The 20,101-nt window shown below is 46.8% G+C and overlaps 1 protein-coding gene across 3 annotated transcripts in view; it reads right to left on the bottom strand.

The window, feature by feature from the left end:
* The window catches only part of PPP1R16B (protein phosphatase 1 regulatory subunit 16B), a 99,290-nt gene that overhangs the window by 67,393 nt on the left and 11,796 nt on the right, over positions 1–20,101 (bottom strand). For all 3 annotated transcript variants that reach the window (XM_070485929.1, XM_014847196.3, XM_014847198.3), the window contains exon 2: positions 5,190–5,540. In XM_070485929.1, the coding sequence (XP_070342030.1) occupies positions 5,190–5,439 (250 nt within the window). In that variant the 5' untranslated portion in view covers positions 5,440–5,540. The remainder of the gene's footprint in view (positions 1–5,189; positions 5,541–20,101) is intronic.

Genomic DNA, 20,101 nt, shown 5'->3' with positions numbered 1-20,101 from the left:
CTGTGTTTCCTTTAGATGAGTCAATGGTTTAAGTGTGACTTTCAGAGCCCAGGTGTCTGCCGAGGCACCGGGGGTCTGGGAGAGGTTTGCAGGGGCGGGGGGTGGATGGGGTTCCAGCACCTCCCTCCCCGCCTACCTCAGCCAGAACAGCTCTTTCATCTGTTTTACATATTGGGTTTCTGCAGAACATTTCATTTAAAGAAAAGTTTCCACTGCTTTTTAAAAAAAAATTGAAAACCTTTACCACGAGAATAACAGTTGAAGACTTGCTCAAACTCTTTTTTGCCTGTGACCACAGTTTCCATACAGAAAACCCTACCCATTCGAGAGAAGAACAGAAGCCCTGATGAATGTTTGGTGGTTTCAAGAGAGGCTGGCCAGGTGACCTTGGAAAGAAGTTATAGCTGGGGATGAAGAGCCTATCCAGAGACCCCCAATCCCAAGGCTCCTTAAGTCCCAAAGACACAGATCAGAACCACAAGTGAGTGCCTCTCTTGTTTTCTAGGGAAAACCAGAAGCAGGAGGTGCCTGGTAGTTAAAGCCTGTGCTTCGGAGACAACGAATCTGGGTTCAAGTCCCAGACCTGACACTTAAAACCCGTGAGATCTTGGCAGGTGACACAGCCTCTCAGAGCTTCAACGTCCTCCTCTGTAAAATGAGGTCTGAGAATGGAAATGGTTTAGCACTTTCTTTAAAAGTGAAATATAAATTACCATATGACCCAGCAATTCTAGGCCTAGGAAACTACCCAAGAGAGATGAAAACATATGTCCACACAAAGACTTGCACTCAAATGTTCTGAGCAGCAGTATTCATCATAACCCAAAACGGAAACAGTCCAAAAGCTCATCAGCTGGTGAACGGATCAACAAAATGCGGCCAATCCATATAGCGGAACTCTACAGGGCAGTCAAAAGGGAGGGAGGCCTGATAATGTGCCACAAGCTGGACACACCTGGAAAGCATTATTCTAAATGAAAGAGGCCAATCACAAAAGATCACATATTGTCCAAGTCCATGTAAATGAAATGTCCAGAAAAGGCAAATATATAGAGGCAGAAAACAGCGTAGTGGTTGCCTAGGGTTGGGGGTGGGGTGGGAATTGGCAGTGACTACAAATGGACATGAAGTTTTTGGAGTGATGGAACGTTCTAAAACTGGGTTGTGGTGATGGATGCACAACTCTGTAAATGTACTGAAAATTATTGAATTGTATACTTAAAGTGGGCAAATTTTATGATATGTAAATTAAACTTTCAACAGAGCTGTTTTTTAAAAAGTGGGGTTTGACTCTGCCTCCGAGGATTGCTGTGAGGATTAAGTGAGATAATGCCCATAAAGCAGGCTGCTTGATACAAAGTAAGCACTCGATAAATAGTAACAAGGACGACAATCAGAATAGACACTAGTGATAGATTACATAAGTGCAGAATAATAGATAAATCAGAATAACAACAATTTCTATCACTGAGATACTTCTTACCATACCACTTCAACTTCTGTCAACTCCGTTTAACCTCATAACAACTTTCTGAGGGAGGTGTATTATAGCATCCTCATTGTTACAGATGGGGAAACTGAGGCATGGGGAAGTTACGTGACTTTCCTGAGGTTGCACAGCTAGTACATGGCAGAGCTGGAATTTGAAACCTGGAGAACCAGCCCAAGTCTGAGCTCAGCACAGCCTCTCAGTAAATGTCAGCTGCGACTGAGTAACTGTTCTAACTAGTGACGGGGGTAGGGGTGCAGAAAAGGCTCAGAGACGGCTCCACACAGAAGGTCACAGAGGACCCAAATCTGAAGGGTTATAGGCGTTGGTCAGGGGATGAATGTTCCAGATAGAAAGAACTGCATATGCAATGGGGGAGGTAAGAGAATGCAGGGCGTACGAGAGGAGCTGGAGCTGGAGCTGGCTGGCGCACAGGGTAATACTGGGCAGTGGGAACGTGAGTGTGGGGCTCAGGCAGGTCCAAGGCCAAGGAGGGTCCCTGGTGCCCGGGCATTTGCCTGAAGGCGACGCAGAGCCAGAGAAGAAAATTCAATGAGTTCCCCAGTGCTGCCTTCCTCCGGGAACGACTCACATCGCCCTGGCAGGTGGAGGAGGTTGACTCAGCCACTGCTGTGAGCTCAGGGGAGCGGGGGAGCTGCCACCCCATGTTCTCAGCCCACTGTGAGCTAACACCCCAGCAGCCTCCCCAACACCAGCGCCGCCAGCACACAGAAGCCGCCCCAACCAGCTGGGAGCAGCGGGTTCTGTCATGCTGCCAAGAAGCTGAGTGTGGCCCGGTGAGATCGCTTGCAGACTGATGGCAGCCTCGCACATCCCCAAAAGCCAGACACCTGTAGAGCCCAGGGGTACCTCTCACCCCACCCCCAGAGCCTACCACAGGGCACAGTGCTGTGTCCCTCCACCCTCACTTGGCTGTCCCCAGAGCCAGGGGACCAGCCCATGGGGTCTAGCCCTTCTCTCATTCATATTTAATACACATACCCTTGGATCTGGCTCTTCATTTTTCTACATCTGTCCCGGATAAACATTTGCATGTGTGCACAAAACAGTCACTGTGGCAAACGCAAAACCACTGAAAAAACCCAAACGCCTATCAATAAGGAAGCGGTTCAGAAATTCTGGGGAATCCACACTACAGAATAGCACACAGCAGTTAAAAAGAATGATGCAGATCTATTATTCCACAGCACATGAATGGGCATGAAGACACCTCCAAGATATTTTGTTGGGTGAGAAAAAGAAAATTGCAGAACAACATATCCAGTATGTCATCACTTACATAAAAACTAAAAAACAAAAAATCCCAACTAGCTCGATATTTCTCCAAGTCCACAAATACATAGTAAATGAGAAAAATGCCTGGAAGGAAATACATCAAACTAACAGCAGTAGTAATACAGAAGGAAGAAAGGAGGGAAGGAGGGAAAGAAAGAAGGAAGGAAGGAAGAGGAGGAGGAGCTTTTTACTCTGTACACTTCTGTGTTGTTTGATTTTTACAAGAATAATGTGTTTGTGTATATTTGGGTTCTTAAAAACATTTAAGTCTGTAAAAAAACAAAACCAGAAAAAGTGAGTTAAAATGATCGCAGCACTGGTGCCAGGGTTCAGGGTAACGGCTGTCACATGTAGGATCTTGTCTAATTCTTGTCACACTCCCTTGATAGCAAGGGTTCAAAACCCCATTTTACAGAGTAAGAAACTAGCTCCAGGGAGGTCAAACAAGCTGTTCAAGGTCACACGCTGGGCAGAGGGGCCCTGGTCCTTGGACCCAAGCCCAGTGCTCTTTCTAACTGGTACACATGGGAGTACTTTAGGGCGTGGACGGATGCTGGGGGAAGGTGCAGACGTTCTGGGGAGCCAGCCAGATGTTCCGAAGCAGCACAACCACCTCACAGAGTCTCTGAAAAGCCCCTCCAAGGAGTGGGAAATGGGGCTTTGTCAGGGAAGAAGGGAGTAAAAGATGAGTGGGGAAAGCATTGCTGATGAACCACCGCCCACGACCAAAATTAGACATCATGATGTGCCGCCCACGGAGTGGGATGGGCCTGCCACGTCACGGGGCAAATGGCATGGGGGAAGGAGCCTCACAGGGCCCTGTCCCGAGCCTGAGATTTCATGCCTCTCTTACAGGGCTGCTCCCCCCAGGCTCTCAGCGGAGCTGTTTCCAGCTGAGTGGTTCCAGGAATGCCTCTCTGCTCATTTCCCAGAGCACTCTGTAATCAGGGCAGTCACGGACTCCTCAGGGAGTTCCAGAACCCGAGGAGCAACGTACATAAAACCCCACACCCTCCAGTGTGGTAAGTGCCACACTCCTCAGTTCTTTCAATGACTACTTTAGCACCAGGTGTCAGCAGGGTGTGCAGAGGCAGGAGGCCAGAGGGACCCAGGAAACACGGGTAGGTCCCTCCAGAGACAGCCAGAAAGGATTCACATACAGGGAGGGACTAGAGGCTGCTGGGAGGAACACAGGACGCTTGCACAAATCTCAGCTGCACAGTGAATAGCCATGAGCCCTCAGAGCATGCTCAGAGAAGAGGGCATTGGCCAAATCACAGATCCTCCACCCATTTTCACCATGGGAAGCAAACTTACAAGGCCATGAGGCCAGTGACAAGAGCCTATATCCTGGGGGTTCTGATCCCAGCTCTGCTCCTTTGGTTAAGGTTCTGAACCTCTCTGCGTCTCAGTTTCCTCATCTGTAAAATGGGTGTTATTATACCTGCCTCTTTGGGTATCGTGATATCTGGATCATGGGACACAAAATAATAATATAATTAAATCAAATATAACAAGTACACGGTATATCCATAAAGTCTGGAAACAGATTATACGAGTGCGTATCTGTGTTTACATTTATTTATTCATTAGCTTTATAGAGTGAAAACGTTCTAGACAACATTGTGTATATTCGTCACTGTTTCCAGATTTTATGGACAATCTCTGTATAAATATAATTTTATATATATTCATTACATAACCATTATGAAATAGAATATAGTAATAACATAATAAAATACAACATACTAATCACTTACACAGTATGAGGGACCACGTCCAAGAACCCACAGGTGTTACCTAAGCCCTCGAGGTGGACACTGTCCCCATTTTACAGAGGTGGACATGAAGGTACAGGGAGCACAAGCAACTTGTCCACTTGCCAGGGTCACACAGGGAATAGTTGACAAAGTGTTTTAGACCCGAGGAGTCCACGTTGCCCACCTTGCTGGCACCCCCCCTACACCATCTACATCCGCAGTGAAGCCCAAAGGAAAGAGACCAGCAGACAGAGTTCTGCAGCACAGAGGAGGGCTCAAGAAATGCAAGATCCTATGAGTACTGAGCTCCTTAGAGGAGAGAACCCAGAGCCAATTTGTCACCATGATATCTGGAATAGTGATGCTCAAGAAGTCAGTTGTCAGTAAATATTTCTGGGAGCAAAGGAAAATTAGTACCGTGTTCATTAGCCAAAGGCTGGAATTCTTGTTTCCAAAAACAAAGTCTAAGAATTCAGAGCCTTCCTAGGAAGATGTACTTCCTAAGACGGGTGGGGCCGCACCACCTGGGAGAGGGCCAACGCCCAGCTCACACCTCCACTGCACAGAACCTGGAGTCCAAACCCTGAGCAGGAGGCACCGAGGCCAAGGCGGCCACCAGCCAACAAGGAACGGGAGTGGCCTACCTTCCTCGGCGTCGTTCCTAAGGGAGGCCTCCAGCAGGGCCACGCTGGCCTCGAAGGACACCTTCTTTCGCCGGCCGCCCGTGCTGCGCTTCCGCTCGTGCTTGCGCTTGCGGTGCTGCAGGTCCTGCTCATACTGTGCCCACTTCTTCAGCTGCTGGGCCCGGCGCTTCTGGGCGGCTCGCAGCCGCTCCAGTGTCGGCACCTTCTCCAGCAGCTGCAGCTCCGTCAGCAGGTCCACGTGGCTGGCCATGGCCTCCGCGCCTCGCCGCGCCCTGGCTGGGGGCTAGCACGGTGCGCCGGGGGCCAGGGGAGCATCGGGGCTCCTGCGGGGCTGGGGCCTCATGGTGGGGCCTGTGACGGGAGAGAGACACAGAGGGACAGGCTTGTCAGGCTCCAAACTCCGATCTGATTATGTCACCACGCTCCAGGTTCAAAACACTTTTTTTCCCTATTGTATTTTTTCTTTTTTTATTGAAATATAACTGACCTATAACATTATGTATGTTTAAGGTATAAAATGTATTGATTTGATACACTTATATATTGCAATATGATTACCACTGTAACGTTAGCTAGCAGCTCCATCATGTCACATCATTACCATTACTTTTTTGTGGTTATATTGTTATAACATATAAGAGGTTTATTGTTATATTGTTATAATTGTTATGATATATAAGGGGTTTATTATTATTTTTAAAGGAATTAATACTATATTTTTAATTTCTCAGTATTAATTTATAATATGGTAAATATTGACAGATACAATCCACAGAAACAAAAGCTCTTTGAGATCTTTAATTTTAAGAGTATTAAGGGGTCCTAAGACCAAAAAGTTTGATAAGTGCTGAACCGCTGGAACCTAGAAAATCTTAGTTGAAGTTTTCCTGTATAGACGGCTCTAAAAACAAAAATCACGCCTCTTGCTCTCATCGATTCTTAGACAATATGAGGTCAACAAAATTTCAGTCTGAAGCCAAGTGGCCCCTGTCTTCATGTCAGCACAAACCCCATGAGCTCTCAGACGCAGAGCGACAGGGTCGGGGAACAATCATTTGATACCCCCTAAGGCTATTTTCCCACCTGTAAAATGTTGTATCCACCTCCCAGAATTTACAGAATGTTCAAGGACTAAGAAGAGCTGACCAAAAAAAAAAGTTATACACCTAAGAGCAAAGAGAAACAAGCCGGAAGGAAGAAGAGCAGGAACATGTCAATACGGCACATCCAGAAAGCCACGGGCAAGGCTGGTGGATAACTGCAGGTTGTTGGGCAACAGAGAAAGACTGTGCAGGTCTTCCTCTGGGTGACGTGGAAATGCCACTTCCACAAAGGGAATGAGGAGAGCCCTGGGCTTCAGGAAGTGATTGTTGATCTGCGGGGTTCCCTGCTTCACCCCCACCCCCAGAGCACCCTCTCTCGGGAAGCTAAAGACCAGGGTTCAGCCTTAGCCTGCACCCTCGGGAGCTCAGGGTGGGTCCGATTCTTCTTCAGGGCTCTTCCAGCTCTGAGACTGGAGGGTAGACAGGCGGAATGGGGAAGGAGGTGGCTTGGCAATGCTCAGAGGGCAAAGATCCCAGGGTCTAAGTGGACCCGATTTCAAGGGTAAACATAAGCCAATGGGAAGGCTCAGCAGGGAGCAAGCTAACTGCTTTTGGTTGCCTTTTGTGTTGAATACCTTGCAACACTTTTTAAATTAATTAAAATTTTTATTTTGAGATAATTGCAGATTCATATGTGGTAGTAACAAATAATATGGCAAGATTGGTGCAATCTTTACCTAGTTTATCCCAACGCTAACATCTTGCAAAACGACAGTAGAATAAGGCAATCAGGAACCTGACATTGATACAACCCATCAATCTAGTCAGATTTCCCGAGTTTTACACACACTCATTTGTGTGTGTTTAGTTTTACAGAATTTCATCACAGGTGTAGGTTCATGTATCCACCACTACAGTCAAGATCCAAACAGTGCCGTCACACAAGATCCCTAACCCCTCTCCCAATGCTCTCCCATCCTTGCCCTTGGTAATCATTAATCTGCTCCCCATCGCTAGAATTTTGTCACTTCAAACATGTTATATGAATAGGATCAGACAGTAGGTGACTTTTGAGGATTGGCTTTTTTCACTCAGCATCATTCCCTTAGATTCATCCAAGTTGTTCCAGGTATCAATAGCCCATTCTTTTTTGTTGCTGAGTTGTATTCCATTGTATGCATGTGCCCTGGTTTGTGCAACTGTTCACTCATTAAAGAACATCTGGGCTGTTTCCAGTTTGGGGCTGTGACATTCAAGTGCAGGTTTTTGTGTGAACATGTTTTCATTTCTCTGGAGTAAACATCCCAAAGTACAATTGCTGGGTTGTACAGTAATTACATGTTTAGTTTTATAAGAAACTGTCAAACTGTTTTCCAGAGTGGCTATACCATTTTTCATTCCCACCAGCAATGTATGAGTGATCCAGTTTCTCTGCCAGCATTTGTTGCTGTCACTGTTCTTCATTTTAGTCATTTAGATACATATTTTGGTTGCCTTTTTAAAAGCAAGGAGTTTGGGACCAGCCCAGTGGCATAGCAGTTAAGTTCACATGCTCCACTTCAGTGGCCCAGGGTTCGCCAGTTTGGATCCCAGGGATGGACCTACACACCACTTATCAAGCCATGCTGTGGCAACATCCCACATAAAAAATAGAGGGAGATGGGCATGGATGTTAGCTCAGGACCAATCTTCCTCAGCAAAGAGAGCAGGATTGATGGCAGATGTTAGCTCAAGGCTAATCTACCTCAAAAAAAGAAAAGAAAAGAAAAGAAAAAATAAAAGTAAGGAGTTCAGAAGAGTTGAATTTACAACCATACAGTATCATCATGATGGTCAAACCTCACAGGGAGTGAGAGGACCACATATTTACTTCTCCACACTTCCTCAAGAAACCAACATTTAGTGAACACCTGCTCTGTGACAAGCCCCGATTCAGAAATGGATCAGGGACCAGTTCTGCCTTCTAGGAAATCCCAGTCTGTGTGTCTGTCAATCTATCTATAAATTCATTTAATCTTCCTGACAACCTAATGAGGTAGACGCTATTATCATCCTCATTCCACAGATAAGGAAACAGGCACAGAGAGATTAAGTAACTTACCCAACATGACACAGCTGGAAAATGGAAGAGCCAGTCTGCCTGGGGTTATCAGAAAAAACTCTCCAGAGTAGGGGATAACTGAACTGAATCTTAAAGGATGAGCAAGAGTTCATCAGGTGAGAAGGGCAGACACGGGCTGAGAGGGAGCTTGACAATTTTCAAAGGCATGCAGAGGGGCTGACCACTATGGAGGGAATTCTGGGAAGCAACACACACAAACACGGCTTGAAGACGATGGGGCTGTCCAGACCAAAGGGAACAAAAGTCTTGGGGGCAGTGGTGAGCAACTTGTGGCTGTGGGCCAGACTTAACCAGAAAGCCCCCTGTGGTCCATACCATGTTTTACAATATTGTAATTCACTAACATTTAAAAGTTGAAGATATTATATCCAAAATCAGATTTTCAGCTTTTCTTGGAACATCTCAGTACCTGGCCATGCTGGGTTCACACGGCAACAATCAGCAGGTATGGAGTAGGACTGTCCCCCTCAGACGGGGCACATACCCTCTAATTTATCATAGTCGCCACTATACCCCATTACTCCCACTTGATCTCCTTCACTAATTGGCATCACTCGCTGGCTTTTGTAGTCATTTGAGTTTGCAAGCCCTGACCTATGCAGAATGAGACAGCAGTCTCCAAAGACCCAGAGGTCCAACCCGTACAAAACAGAGAAGATAGTCTGTGCATCTCCCCAGGGCAGAACATGACCAAGGTACAGGGAAGCAGTGCTGTGTACCTGGAGAACAGACACCCAGCTTCCAGAGCTGTCCAACAAGCAATTCAACAAGGGGCTTGTGGTCCAGCAGCTGTCTCAGGAGGTGGCAGATGCTCCATCACTCACTGGAGAATAAAATTTCCACTGGTGTCAGGTCAGTCTGAGTATTCCATAAGATTTCTTTCACCCCCAAGATTCTGTACACAGACAATCACTCATTTCTTTGTTATTAAGTATCTCCTGGTCACCTACTAAACGGGAGGCATCAAAAACACGCTAAGACTGAAGATAAGAATAATCATACCAATCGCTTATCCTGCTAAAGCACTTAATCCTTTTCAAAGAACTTCCCCAGCCATCATTTCAGCCAAGTACTTCCCTAAGTGTGGAAAGAGAATCTACTCCAAGGGAATTTTCAAAAGTACAGGACAAGGCTTAATATAACATGGACTGAGAGAGAGCAATTTATATTCTTTTCACTTCCTTTTTAACTTGTCAGATTTTCTCCAGAAAAAAAAAAAGTGTCAGTTCGGTGCTAACAGACCTCTAACATCTTTAGAACCATGTCATCTCCCTTGTAAACAAAGAGAGAGCAGACCTCAGGCTCACAGCCTTGGGCAAGCAATTGTATCTAGGATAAAATGGAATAATATTGTGTTTTCTGTGGATTTGTTTTCAGTTATTGTTTATTTAAATTAGTGATATAAAATTTCCTTAAAGAAATCTATTCAGTGGAAAACTAGCAAGGTGGTAGCAAAGAAAAAAAATTAAATGATGATGGTACTTAGTGTTGGCAAAAATTGTAAGTGACTGACCCTTGGGAAACCCACCTGGTCACCGATCCGCAATGACAACAATCTTATAAGAGAAGAGCTCATATGAGCTCAGTATTTCATCTGACGAATATTTATTGGGCATCTATCACATGCTGGCACTGTGCTAAGGGCTGGGGATAAAGCAGGGCAAAAGACATGGTCCCTGCCCATTGGATGGATGACAAAACAGAGGCACAAGGGAGTGGGTGACAGGCTCCAAGGATGCAGGGACTGAGCAGTAACTGGAACCCCAGGCCCCCGGGTGGTGGGTCCCAGGCAGACAGAAGGTACTCCCTGCTGGGCCCCCTGGCTCTGGCAGTTAGCTCGGGGCGAAGGAATTAAGGGCAGTTGCCCAGTTCTCTGGAGAAAGGTGAGGACAATACCTCCCAAGGGCCAATAAAAGGGGCCAGAGCACATTTTCTCTGACTTTGCTCTCCCTGCCAGCCCCGCCCCCCCGCCCTTCTGGGTTCCCTGGAGCTGGGGCTCCAGGACAGCTCCCTCCTGACCGCTGGTTTTCAGGTGACCTAGTTTCCCCCAATAGACCCACACACCTCCTCCCACCCCCGACCGAGAAAACCCTGCTTGGTCTAATTAAAGGACCGCCGTGGTGCTGCTAACACAGCAGCTGGGCAGCCCCCTAGACAGGGTGCTGGCCTGGGTGCTGGGGTGGCCCACACAAGTCCTGGCTCCATTGAGGACGGGCCCCTGTGCCCCTGTCCGTACTTTCATGGCTAGTCCTAGATAGTGATGGGGACCCAGCCCAAACTGCCAGGACTCAGGAGAGCAACGGCATCCTCAACACTTAAAGGGGATTCCCAAAGAGGACCTCAGCTGGAGGAAAATCAGCTCCACGGAGACAGAGAGCCCAGTGTGTTATGGGAACATCCAGATGGACTATCCTGCAGAAAACTGGGCACATGGGACCACAAGTCAATGGAGTGGTGGGGTTGGCCAGGTGGTGTGTGAGGGTCTGCAGAGACCAGGTGGGGTGAGGTTATCCAGGAGGCATGTGTGATGTGAGAAGAGAAATCAGAAGTGAGGGGAAATAGGGCAGGGTACTTCATGTTTCCAACAAATGGCTGTGTTGGGTCTGGGTAGAAGAACCAAAACAGGCTGATTGTGGGCAGCAGAAGTCCAAGGCCAAGCACTGGACCCTCAGTGAGGCAGGAACAGGCTGACAGGTGAGCCTCTGGCTGCTGTCTGACAAAGCCTGAACTTCATTCCTCTTGCTGCATCCACTAACCTTTGCTGCAAGTGAAGGGAGAAACTGAGTCAGTGTACCTCTAGGGCAGCAGGGGCTCTGCTCCAGAGGGCTGAACCTTGAGGGGAAAGGGGTGGAAGTGTGCTGGAACTTGGGGGGGGGATGGGCAGGAGGCACTACACAACGCCTCCCCCTCAAAATGAAAAGACTTACAGGAGTGCTGTTTGGGGACTGAATACGCCTCTGGGGAAACCAGAAGAGGAAGAAAGGCATGAGGCCATTGAAAGACAGAGTTTGGTGGTGGTCTTCGTAGTTGTCGCATTATCACTCTGTGCTGGGCCCTGATTGGCCAGACCCTGTCGGCCATGGCCTAAGCCCAGCCACAACAACTGGTTGCGGGTAGGCACAGTGTCCTAAGTTGGCCCAATCAGAAGCTCTCTCTTCCCACTGCATGTGAACTGGAAGCATGGACCCCAGTTGCTGCGGGAAGCTACCTTGCCACCAGCCATGCAGGAAGCCGGTCTATGGATGAAGCCAATACCTGGGAGTCAGAAGATAGAAACAGGGTCCTTTAAGTTAGGGGCTCTGGACTTAGCTCTCCAAACTGACAAAATCCTCTGTATTATTTAATCCAGTTGAATTGAATTTTGTTACTTGTAGCCAACAGTACCCTAACAGACAGCAGTCCTGCTTTTAGGGATGCAAAAATGGGGACCCCAGAAGGAACTGTTGCCTGAAGCAAGATGAGTGGCCTCTTGCTGGGCATATTACCAGATACCTCCACCTCCCTCCACAATGGCCACGTGTGGCCCCTCAGGCCCAAGCTGAGGGCCAGCTTTGAGGAAGGGTGGGAAGCCCAAAGCCAGGTTCCCGCAGCAGCCCCACCCCCTGCGATGGGAGACGGGGGCCTAGGCCTTGTGACTCCTCGGTCCCAGGGGAGCAGCTGGTTGACACATCTTTGGACTCGAGCCCAGTGCCTTGAGAAAAACAACACGGAGGAAGGTGAATTCAAATTGAAGAGACTTTAAAACATGAGTCAGACAGTGTCTCAAAGTTCACACTGTTGAAAGAAAATGTTAAGATTTTTTTCTTGTTCTTTAGCTATTCTTCTCCACACAATATTGGCAGCCGCCTGGAGGAAGGCCGTGAGTGCTTTCTCCTCACGCTTCCTGTACCCCTGAGCACGAGGGAAAGAGGAAAACAAAACAGCTCTGGCTTGCCCTCCTCCTTGCAACTCACTTGGGACCCACTTTCTCTCCTGGAGGAAGCACACCCCCACCCTCCCACAACACACTTCTTTGAATAACGGCGTCATTTCCCCCCTCCCCGCCCCCACCCCCACCTTAAAGATACTTTCCTTACAAGCAAAGAGACTTCTGGGGCCTTTGGTGCTCCAAATATCTGAATTAGAAATTAGCCTTGTCACCCTCAACTCCATCCTCATGGGATTTTCGTGGACTGACTGTCCTGTCCTTGCTGAGATGGACCTTCTAGACTACAGGCACAGTCATCCTAGACAGACATTTTGGTTTTGAATCTGTTGTGGGACTCCGGTTCCCAAGGGCCTGCTCCTTAACTGCCTCTCCCAGATGTGCTCCTTCATTCAGACTTCTCAGTGGTGGCCCTGGGCTTGGTCCTGGCTTGTCGCTGTCTCCTGACACCCATTTACTATGACCCAATTTGACAGGACTTTGGGGGGAGGGGAGGGGCGCATGTCAGGGCAGGGGAGGGCGGCAGGATTCAAGAACCACAAGTTCAATATGAACAAAGAGTGATCGAGCAACGAATGCATCTTGAGCTCTCAGGAAGAGAATGATGTCCAGCATCGGGATGACAACAGCCCAGCTGACCTCTGTCTGAACTGAGTGAGCCATATTGGCAGTATAAGACGAGGCCTTAGCAAAAGCCAAGAGGGAAATGATTAGCTTTGTTCTGAGCCTCTAGAGGGCAGACTTAGGATCATGGACAGGCAAAATGAAGAAGTGGGATCAGGCTGGCATGAGGAAAATCTGTCTAAAGTTGACAATTCAACAAAGCCAGCCATGACACGATGCTGGGGTCCCCATCAACAGGAACTCCATGGCCACTCATGAGCCTGCTGAAAGAAAAGGTCCATGTAGGGTAGTAAGTGGGACTGGCCATGAGCCCCAGTCCTGGCCTGGCAGACAGATCATCTGTATTAGGAGCAAGCATCTATCAATCATCTTTGCTGCTGAGCACTTGGTAACCACCAGGCTAGACAGCCTGGAAGGACCACCCCATGTAGATATTAATTGAAGATGTTTTGGATTCGTTCTGCCTGCGAAGTTGAGACAGCTTTCTCAGGCTCAACTCCAAGAAAACTTCAAAGGAAGCCACAGCTTGAACAGGTGAAGGAAAAACCATGAACACACCAGTCTTCCATGCCCAGCTTCTCCCCGTGAACCTGAACCCACAGAGAGGCCCACGCACTTGTGGGTAAGAATGCCAGTGTGGGGGAGGCTGCAGGGGACAGAATGAAGGTGCCAAGGATGGGGCACACACAAAGCTGACATGATGTCGACGAATACATGAGTCAGTCACAGTCACAGTCTTCTAAAGAAGCTTATGTAACAGCTAAGCACAGGGAAATGGGAGTCAAATTACACACACTTTCTCCAGGCTTGAGGGAGTGTGGTCCACCCCCTCCCTTTGCAGGGAGATAAAAATTCCCTTTGCAGCTGGAGGGATCGTTTTCCAAAGAAGGCCACCTGTAGCCACAGAATGCCCTCTTGGTTACACATTTATTGAACAGGGGATGACCATTCACACTGGCTAAGCCTGGAGTGGCCTCTGTCTCCTCTGCCTCCATCTCTCAGCATGACATCCTTGGCCAAACTTCCCTCTGTTGTGCCAGCTCTTAGGTTGGTGGTGGCTACTTGGAGCACTGTGAGGGGAGGGGTTATGAGGTCATGTGTGATAACAGGAGGAATAAGTGTATGATCGATTAGTAATGTCTGCCGTGGAGAAAGGAGCAGGAAGTGGCTGGCTGCACACTGAGCATGCAACTGTTCTACATCATGCTTGCCTGAACTTGGATTTCAATACTTGCCTTTGCCCCGTTGTTCAAAATCCTTTAGTCTCAAACACAAACATCTAGAAAGTTATCAGATTGAGTAGAAAGGCCCCTCAAATCCCAGTACATCATCCAGACAACAAAACAAAATCACCATGACCTCAATGGTAGACAAGAATCAAGAATATCTTAGGTTCTAGTAGGAATTTCTCCAATAACTTGACCTAGGGAGTAGAATGAAGAACTGTACTCCATCCCCGTAGGTTGACTGGATCCAGGTTCTAGGAAGCAGTGTGCTGAGCCAACTCAAGAGAAGGATGGCAGCCTCTGCCGCTGACTGCCACCTCTTGCAACCCTGTCCCTGGAGAGCAGGGAGATAAGCATTGTGCTGGTAACTGGAGGGGGTCCATTCTTGAAGGGGGAGGGGCAGAGGTACAGCCACCAGCCGACACCCTTCCCCATCCAGATCCAGAGATCACTCTCTCGTCTCTTCCAAGCATCTTGAGCCCCATCCTCAACATAAAGGAGGAAGGAGCCTGTGGTCCGCCTGCTAACAAGACCCCTCTCTCCACTTCAGAAACCTCAAAGGTCTCCCCAGCAAGCTGTCTCCTCCTCTTTAGCCAGGGGTTTTCTTAGCCAATTAGGAAGTTGCTGGGATGGGAATTTTAGAAACCTTTCATATGGTTTGTTCATGGAGGTTTAGAGAGTAAGTCCAAGGAAACAAGGACAATGAAAAGCAGAGAGCTGGACTTGATGGAGAAAGCCCCACACTGGAGGAAGAAGGAATGAGGAGAGGAAGCGCTGGAGCAATGCAGAGAAGGGACGGCAACGAACTGCACCGCTGGGCAGCGGGGGAGCTGAGATTTGAACCCAGGTCTGCTTAATTCCGAAGTCTATGTACGTAAGAGGAGAAGAAGAAGGAACTAGGAAAAACTCTACAAGAACCATAAGTGCTTTAAAAGATCTTCCTCATGACATACAAGAAGACTTCAGAAAATTCACAGTATTAGTGATCAGGGAGATAAGAGGACATTTTGATTAAGGAACCAGACAGACCAACTTCTAATAGGACAGATACCTGCTGAAGTTAGTATACAGCAAAACATATGCTTAATGAAACTCGAGAGAGGCATCACAGAACCTATAAAATAGGTAGATGAAATGCACCAAGCGATAAAGAATCCAGGGTACTAATGGCAGCTTCTGTGCACAGCACGCCTTCCCCATGTCAAGCTCTTTACCTGTAACATCTCTTGGAATCATTGCATCAACTCTGCAATGTAGGTATTGTCCCCATTTCAAAGAGGGGAAAACTGAGTCTCAGAGAAGTTAAGGAACTTGTAAGTAGGGCTGAAATTCCAGTTGTGTGTGGCTAGCCTCTCTTCTGATTGGTCTGTGCCTGTGCCATGATGGTTAAATATTTTTAATATCTCCCCTCCTTGAAAATGAAAGAAAAAATGTCAGACAGGGAAGATGACCCACGGAAGCATGACTGGTAACAAGAAGAGCCATCCTTGAAGGAGAATAAATGAAATCTACGCAGAGTGAGGATAACTGATAAAAGTCATAACTTCCCTGACTGTTGGAGCTGTCGTTACTTTTGGAGGTCTGCACAGGAAATGTATCTCATCCTAAACTTCATAGAGGCCCTGCATTTTGGTAAATGAGGTTTCCGTCCAATACACAGGCTTTGAAGTCCCTCGGGACTGCATCTGTGACCTTCCAGGTCACCTCTCATGCAGAGAGAAGCAAGCTGTAGTAAATCGCGTTTACATTACTTCGGTTTCTCCCCTCTTTGATCGCCAGCCAAAGTTCCTTCGCTTTGATTCCCGCCTCTCGGCCCCTCTGGGGTGGACAGAACATCAAGCATACCTCTGCTTTCCCTCTGGCCAGCTTGACTTCCATTGAACATGGTAAAGTCTCCATAAGCCATAAATTCAACTCCATTAAAGTAACGTTACTCTCTCAATTGAATTTCCCTCCTCGTGTTGAAATCTCAGGTTTACCAGGTTCGCCATCCTGGTCTACACTCAGATATCTGGGGCCCTAACATTATTTCAACCCATTTTCTCCAGCAAATTACTGAACACCTTCTCTATTTTATACCTGATGTCATCAACGAGTAACTAGTTTCAGGGTTTTCTTCTGGCAATTTTCTCCCCTAATTCACTTCCACTTTTAATTTACAGCCTCATTCATTTAGTCAATAAATAAATATTTATTGCCGTCCACTATGTGCTAGCCAGTAAAGTAGGGGGGCTCTGAGGGCCGTTTAATGAACAAAACTATTGATCAGAAAGGTTCTGGGGCCGGCCCGGTGGCGCATCGGTTAAGTCTGCATGTTCCGCTTCGGTGGCCCAGGGTTCGCCGGTTCAGATCCCAGGTGCGGACATGGCACCACATGGCACGCCATGCTGTGGTAGGCGTCCCACATATAAAGTAGAGGAAGATGGGCATGGATGTTAGCTCAGGGCCAGTCTTCCTCAGCAAAAAAGAAGAGGATTGGCAGCAGATGTTAGCTCTGGGCTAATCTTCCTCAAAAAAAAGAATATTAAAAACAAATAAATAAAAAGGGGAAAAAAAAAGAAAGATTCTGCTTCTAGTAATGGCAGAATAGCTCTTACTGGATCTACCCTACAGCACATAACTATGATAAACTCTACATACACACACGCTAACCTATTGGAAGGCCCTAGATTTGTCCAATCATAAGCAGACAGAAACTTGACTGGTCAACGCTTCAAAGAAAGAAATGGCATCAGGTGACTTTCTTTTTTTTTTTTTTTATAGCTTTTTTAGCCCAGGGCAGGCCCCAGTCAATGTACTTGGTGGCTACAACCTGGACAGAAAGCTTTGCTTTTACTGTTTGAGGAACGAGAGGACAGAGTTCAGGTAACTACAAGGGGAAAGTGAGGAGAGATGTCCCAGAAAATAGCCACAGATCAGCAGCCCCAAATTCTCAGTATAAATTCTGCCCAAATCTCCCTGAATGATGACATACAGCCCAACTAAGCCTAAAAGAACTGAAGGAGGATTTCAGCTCTTGCCAACCCCAGAGAAACTGAGTTTAGAGTCTGAGTTTGGTCAAGTTATCTGCCCAATAAAACAAACAAAAAATCATCACTGTTCTGAGGAACATAATAGAATCAAGAGTCTCTTCAAGTCTCATTCACAATGTTCAGGATGCAATCAAAATCACTAGAAAAGAATTTTTTTAAACAAACAAACAGCAAGATGTAACCCCAATTCAAGAGGAAAGGCAATCAATAGAGATCTACCCCAAGATGACTCAGATGTTGGAGTTAACAGATGAGGATGTTAAAGCAGCTATTATAACTCTGCTCAAAGGTGTGAAGGAAAATAAATGAACAAATAGGAAATATCGGCCACAACACAGAAACTACAAAGAAGAGAACTAAAACTTTTAATCAGATCAGCTAAATCCCCACCCTCCTCTGCTGCCAGGTGAGCTGCTCCTTTCACCAGGGACAGTTAAGTTGTAATATTGACTTTGGTGACCACTGTTTTGAGCATCTTCAAAGTGCCGGATGTTGGGCAAGCTTTGGAGAGCAAAAGCACAACATAAAGTCTCAAATTCTGGTCCCAAAGACCAGCTCTTTTCATCTGTCGACATCCATATAGACTACTGGTCACGTCTCACGTCCTCCCTGCTCTTTCAGGTCTTAACTTGGAAGAAGAGATTGAAGTCCTGCTGCGGCCTCTTTCCAGAGCTTCTTGGTTCCTCAGGTTAGCTCCCAGCTCACTCCTGATGGCGCCCCTTGGTGCACATAAAGCATACAAGGATGAGGCGCAGGCTGTCAGGTTTCATCCGCCTCCATATTCTCCTTCCATGGCAAAAAACATCCTCCACTGGCTGATTAGACAGATCAGGTCTATAAAAAACTCTGGGTACAGACGTCAAAGAGAGTCAACGGGGAGGTGCTCCGCATTATAACATCTCTTTCTCCAGTTCCATTAATGCATGTTTTGCTTTTTCAAAGGAAAGACATTCTCAACCTTGGCTACGTTTGGAATCGCCTGGAGATGCTGGGAACCTATATTAAGATCACAGAGCAAGATTCCTATCTATCTGTCAGAATGGCCAAAAATTTTTTTTGAAAGATAGAAAATATCAACTGTCGGCAAGAATTCGTATACACTGAGTGGAAATATAAATTGGTACAACCACTTTTAAAAACCACTCGGCAATACCTTCTAACTCTGAACATACAATGCCCTATCACCCAGCAATTTCACTCCTAGGAAAATACCCAACAGAAATTTCCATAGACATTCACCAAAAGGCCTTTACAAGAATGTCAATAGTACTATTTGTAATAGTCCCAAAGCATAAACTATCCAAAATGCCCACCAACAGTACTCTGGAAAAAAAATATGATATAAAAATGGAACATTGTACAGCAATGAGAATGGACAATATACAATTACACTTGACAGTATGGATAACTCTCACGATGTTAACCAAAATAAACCAAACACACAAAAGAATACACTATATGATTCCACTTACATAAAATTCAACAGGCAAAACTAACCTGTCAATAAGGGGAGTGGCCTTGGGGGGGGGGGTGACTGGAAAGTGACATAAGAGGGGCTTCTGGAGTACTGTAATATTCTGGTTTTTGAGCAGGATATGGTTTACATGAGCATGTTGAGTTTGTGAAAAAGTCATTCACTTAGGCCTTGTGTACTACGCTGTATTTGTTTTATCTTAATAAACCATTAAAAGTTAAAAAAAATTCGGATGCCCAAGTCCCGCCTTGAGAGATTCTAGTTTAATTGGTCTGGGGTGCAGCCAGGCATTGAAATTTTTAAAAGCTCCCAGGTGGGTCTAATGTGCATCCGAGAACCACTGTGTTAGAACTTGGCAACCCTCCTTACTATTTCTTGGAGCAGAAAGTGCTGCTGCTTCTCCAGAATGTCTAAAGCAGGATGTTTTTTCGTAGAACGTTAGTGGCTCTGGGGGAGGTTAATAGGTGTTCCATGGAAAAACGGGTCCATGGTCAAATATGTAATTTTTAAAATTATAACTATCAACTTTTATTGAATTCCTAGAGCTAAGCTAAGTGCTTTATTTATACTATCTCATTTAATCCTCACAACAAGCCTATGAGAAAGGTACTATTAATCTTCATTTTACAGAAGGGGAAACTGAAACTCAGTGGGGTTAAGTAATTGCCCAAGGGCACACAACCAGGAAGCAACAGGGCTAGGATTCAAATCCACATTGGCCTTGATACTGAAGCCCGTGCTCTTAACCATGGCCCTAATCTGCCCCTCCAGGCAGCACTGACTACAGGACTTAGAGCTTTTAGTAGGCTGCTGTGAGCCGTGAGCTGCCAAGACAAGAACGTGGAAGCAGCATTTCCCAAAGTGGTTTCCTTGCCTCCATTTCTTACCTTCGAACCCACCATCCGCACCACTGGCAGAGTTTGCACTCTGAAACCAAGCCTGATCCTGTATTTCTCTAGGACGGAAGCATTTACTGCCTCCCCATTGCCCACAGAGTCAAGTCTTCAGTCCAGACCATCCGGCATCCGGTCTTGACATTTTAGCTTCCTCTCTGGCCATCCTCCCTCCCCACCCCGCAACCCGCTAAACACTCAATTGTCCTGCTACATTGAATGGGTCTGATGGAGTCACACATCCACAACGGTACCTACTGTTTGCTGAGACTCCATTGGATGCCAGGTACTACACATAAATCCACTTCAACCCCCACAATGAGCCTTTAAAAACAGGCACCATTACCCTCACTAGATAGATTAGGAAATGGAGGCTCATCTTGACATGCCCAAAGTCACAACTAGTAAGTGGCAGAACTAGGATCTGAATCCAGATTTCTCTGCTACAAAGCCCGCGTACTTTTCAAGACAGCACACTCACCTCCTCACCTTTATTCCTGCTGTTCCATAGGGTGGCAATACCCTTCTTTCTGTCCACCTGGCAAACTCTCCCTTGTTCTTTGAGAGCTAGCG

Source organism: Equus asinus, chromosome 15 (assembly GCF_041296235.1).
Source record: "Equus asinus isolate D_3611 breed Donkey chromosome 15, EquAss-T2T_v2, whole genome shotgun sequence".
Taxonomy (NCBI): domain Eukaryota; kingdom Metazoa; phylum Chordata; class Mammalia; order Perissodactyla; family Equidae; genus Equus; species Equus asinus.
This window is presented reverse-complemented; position numbering and strand designations above follow the sequence as displayed.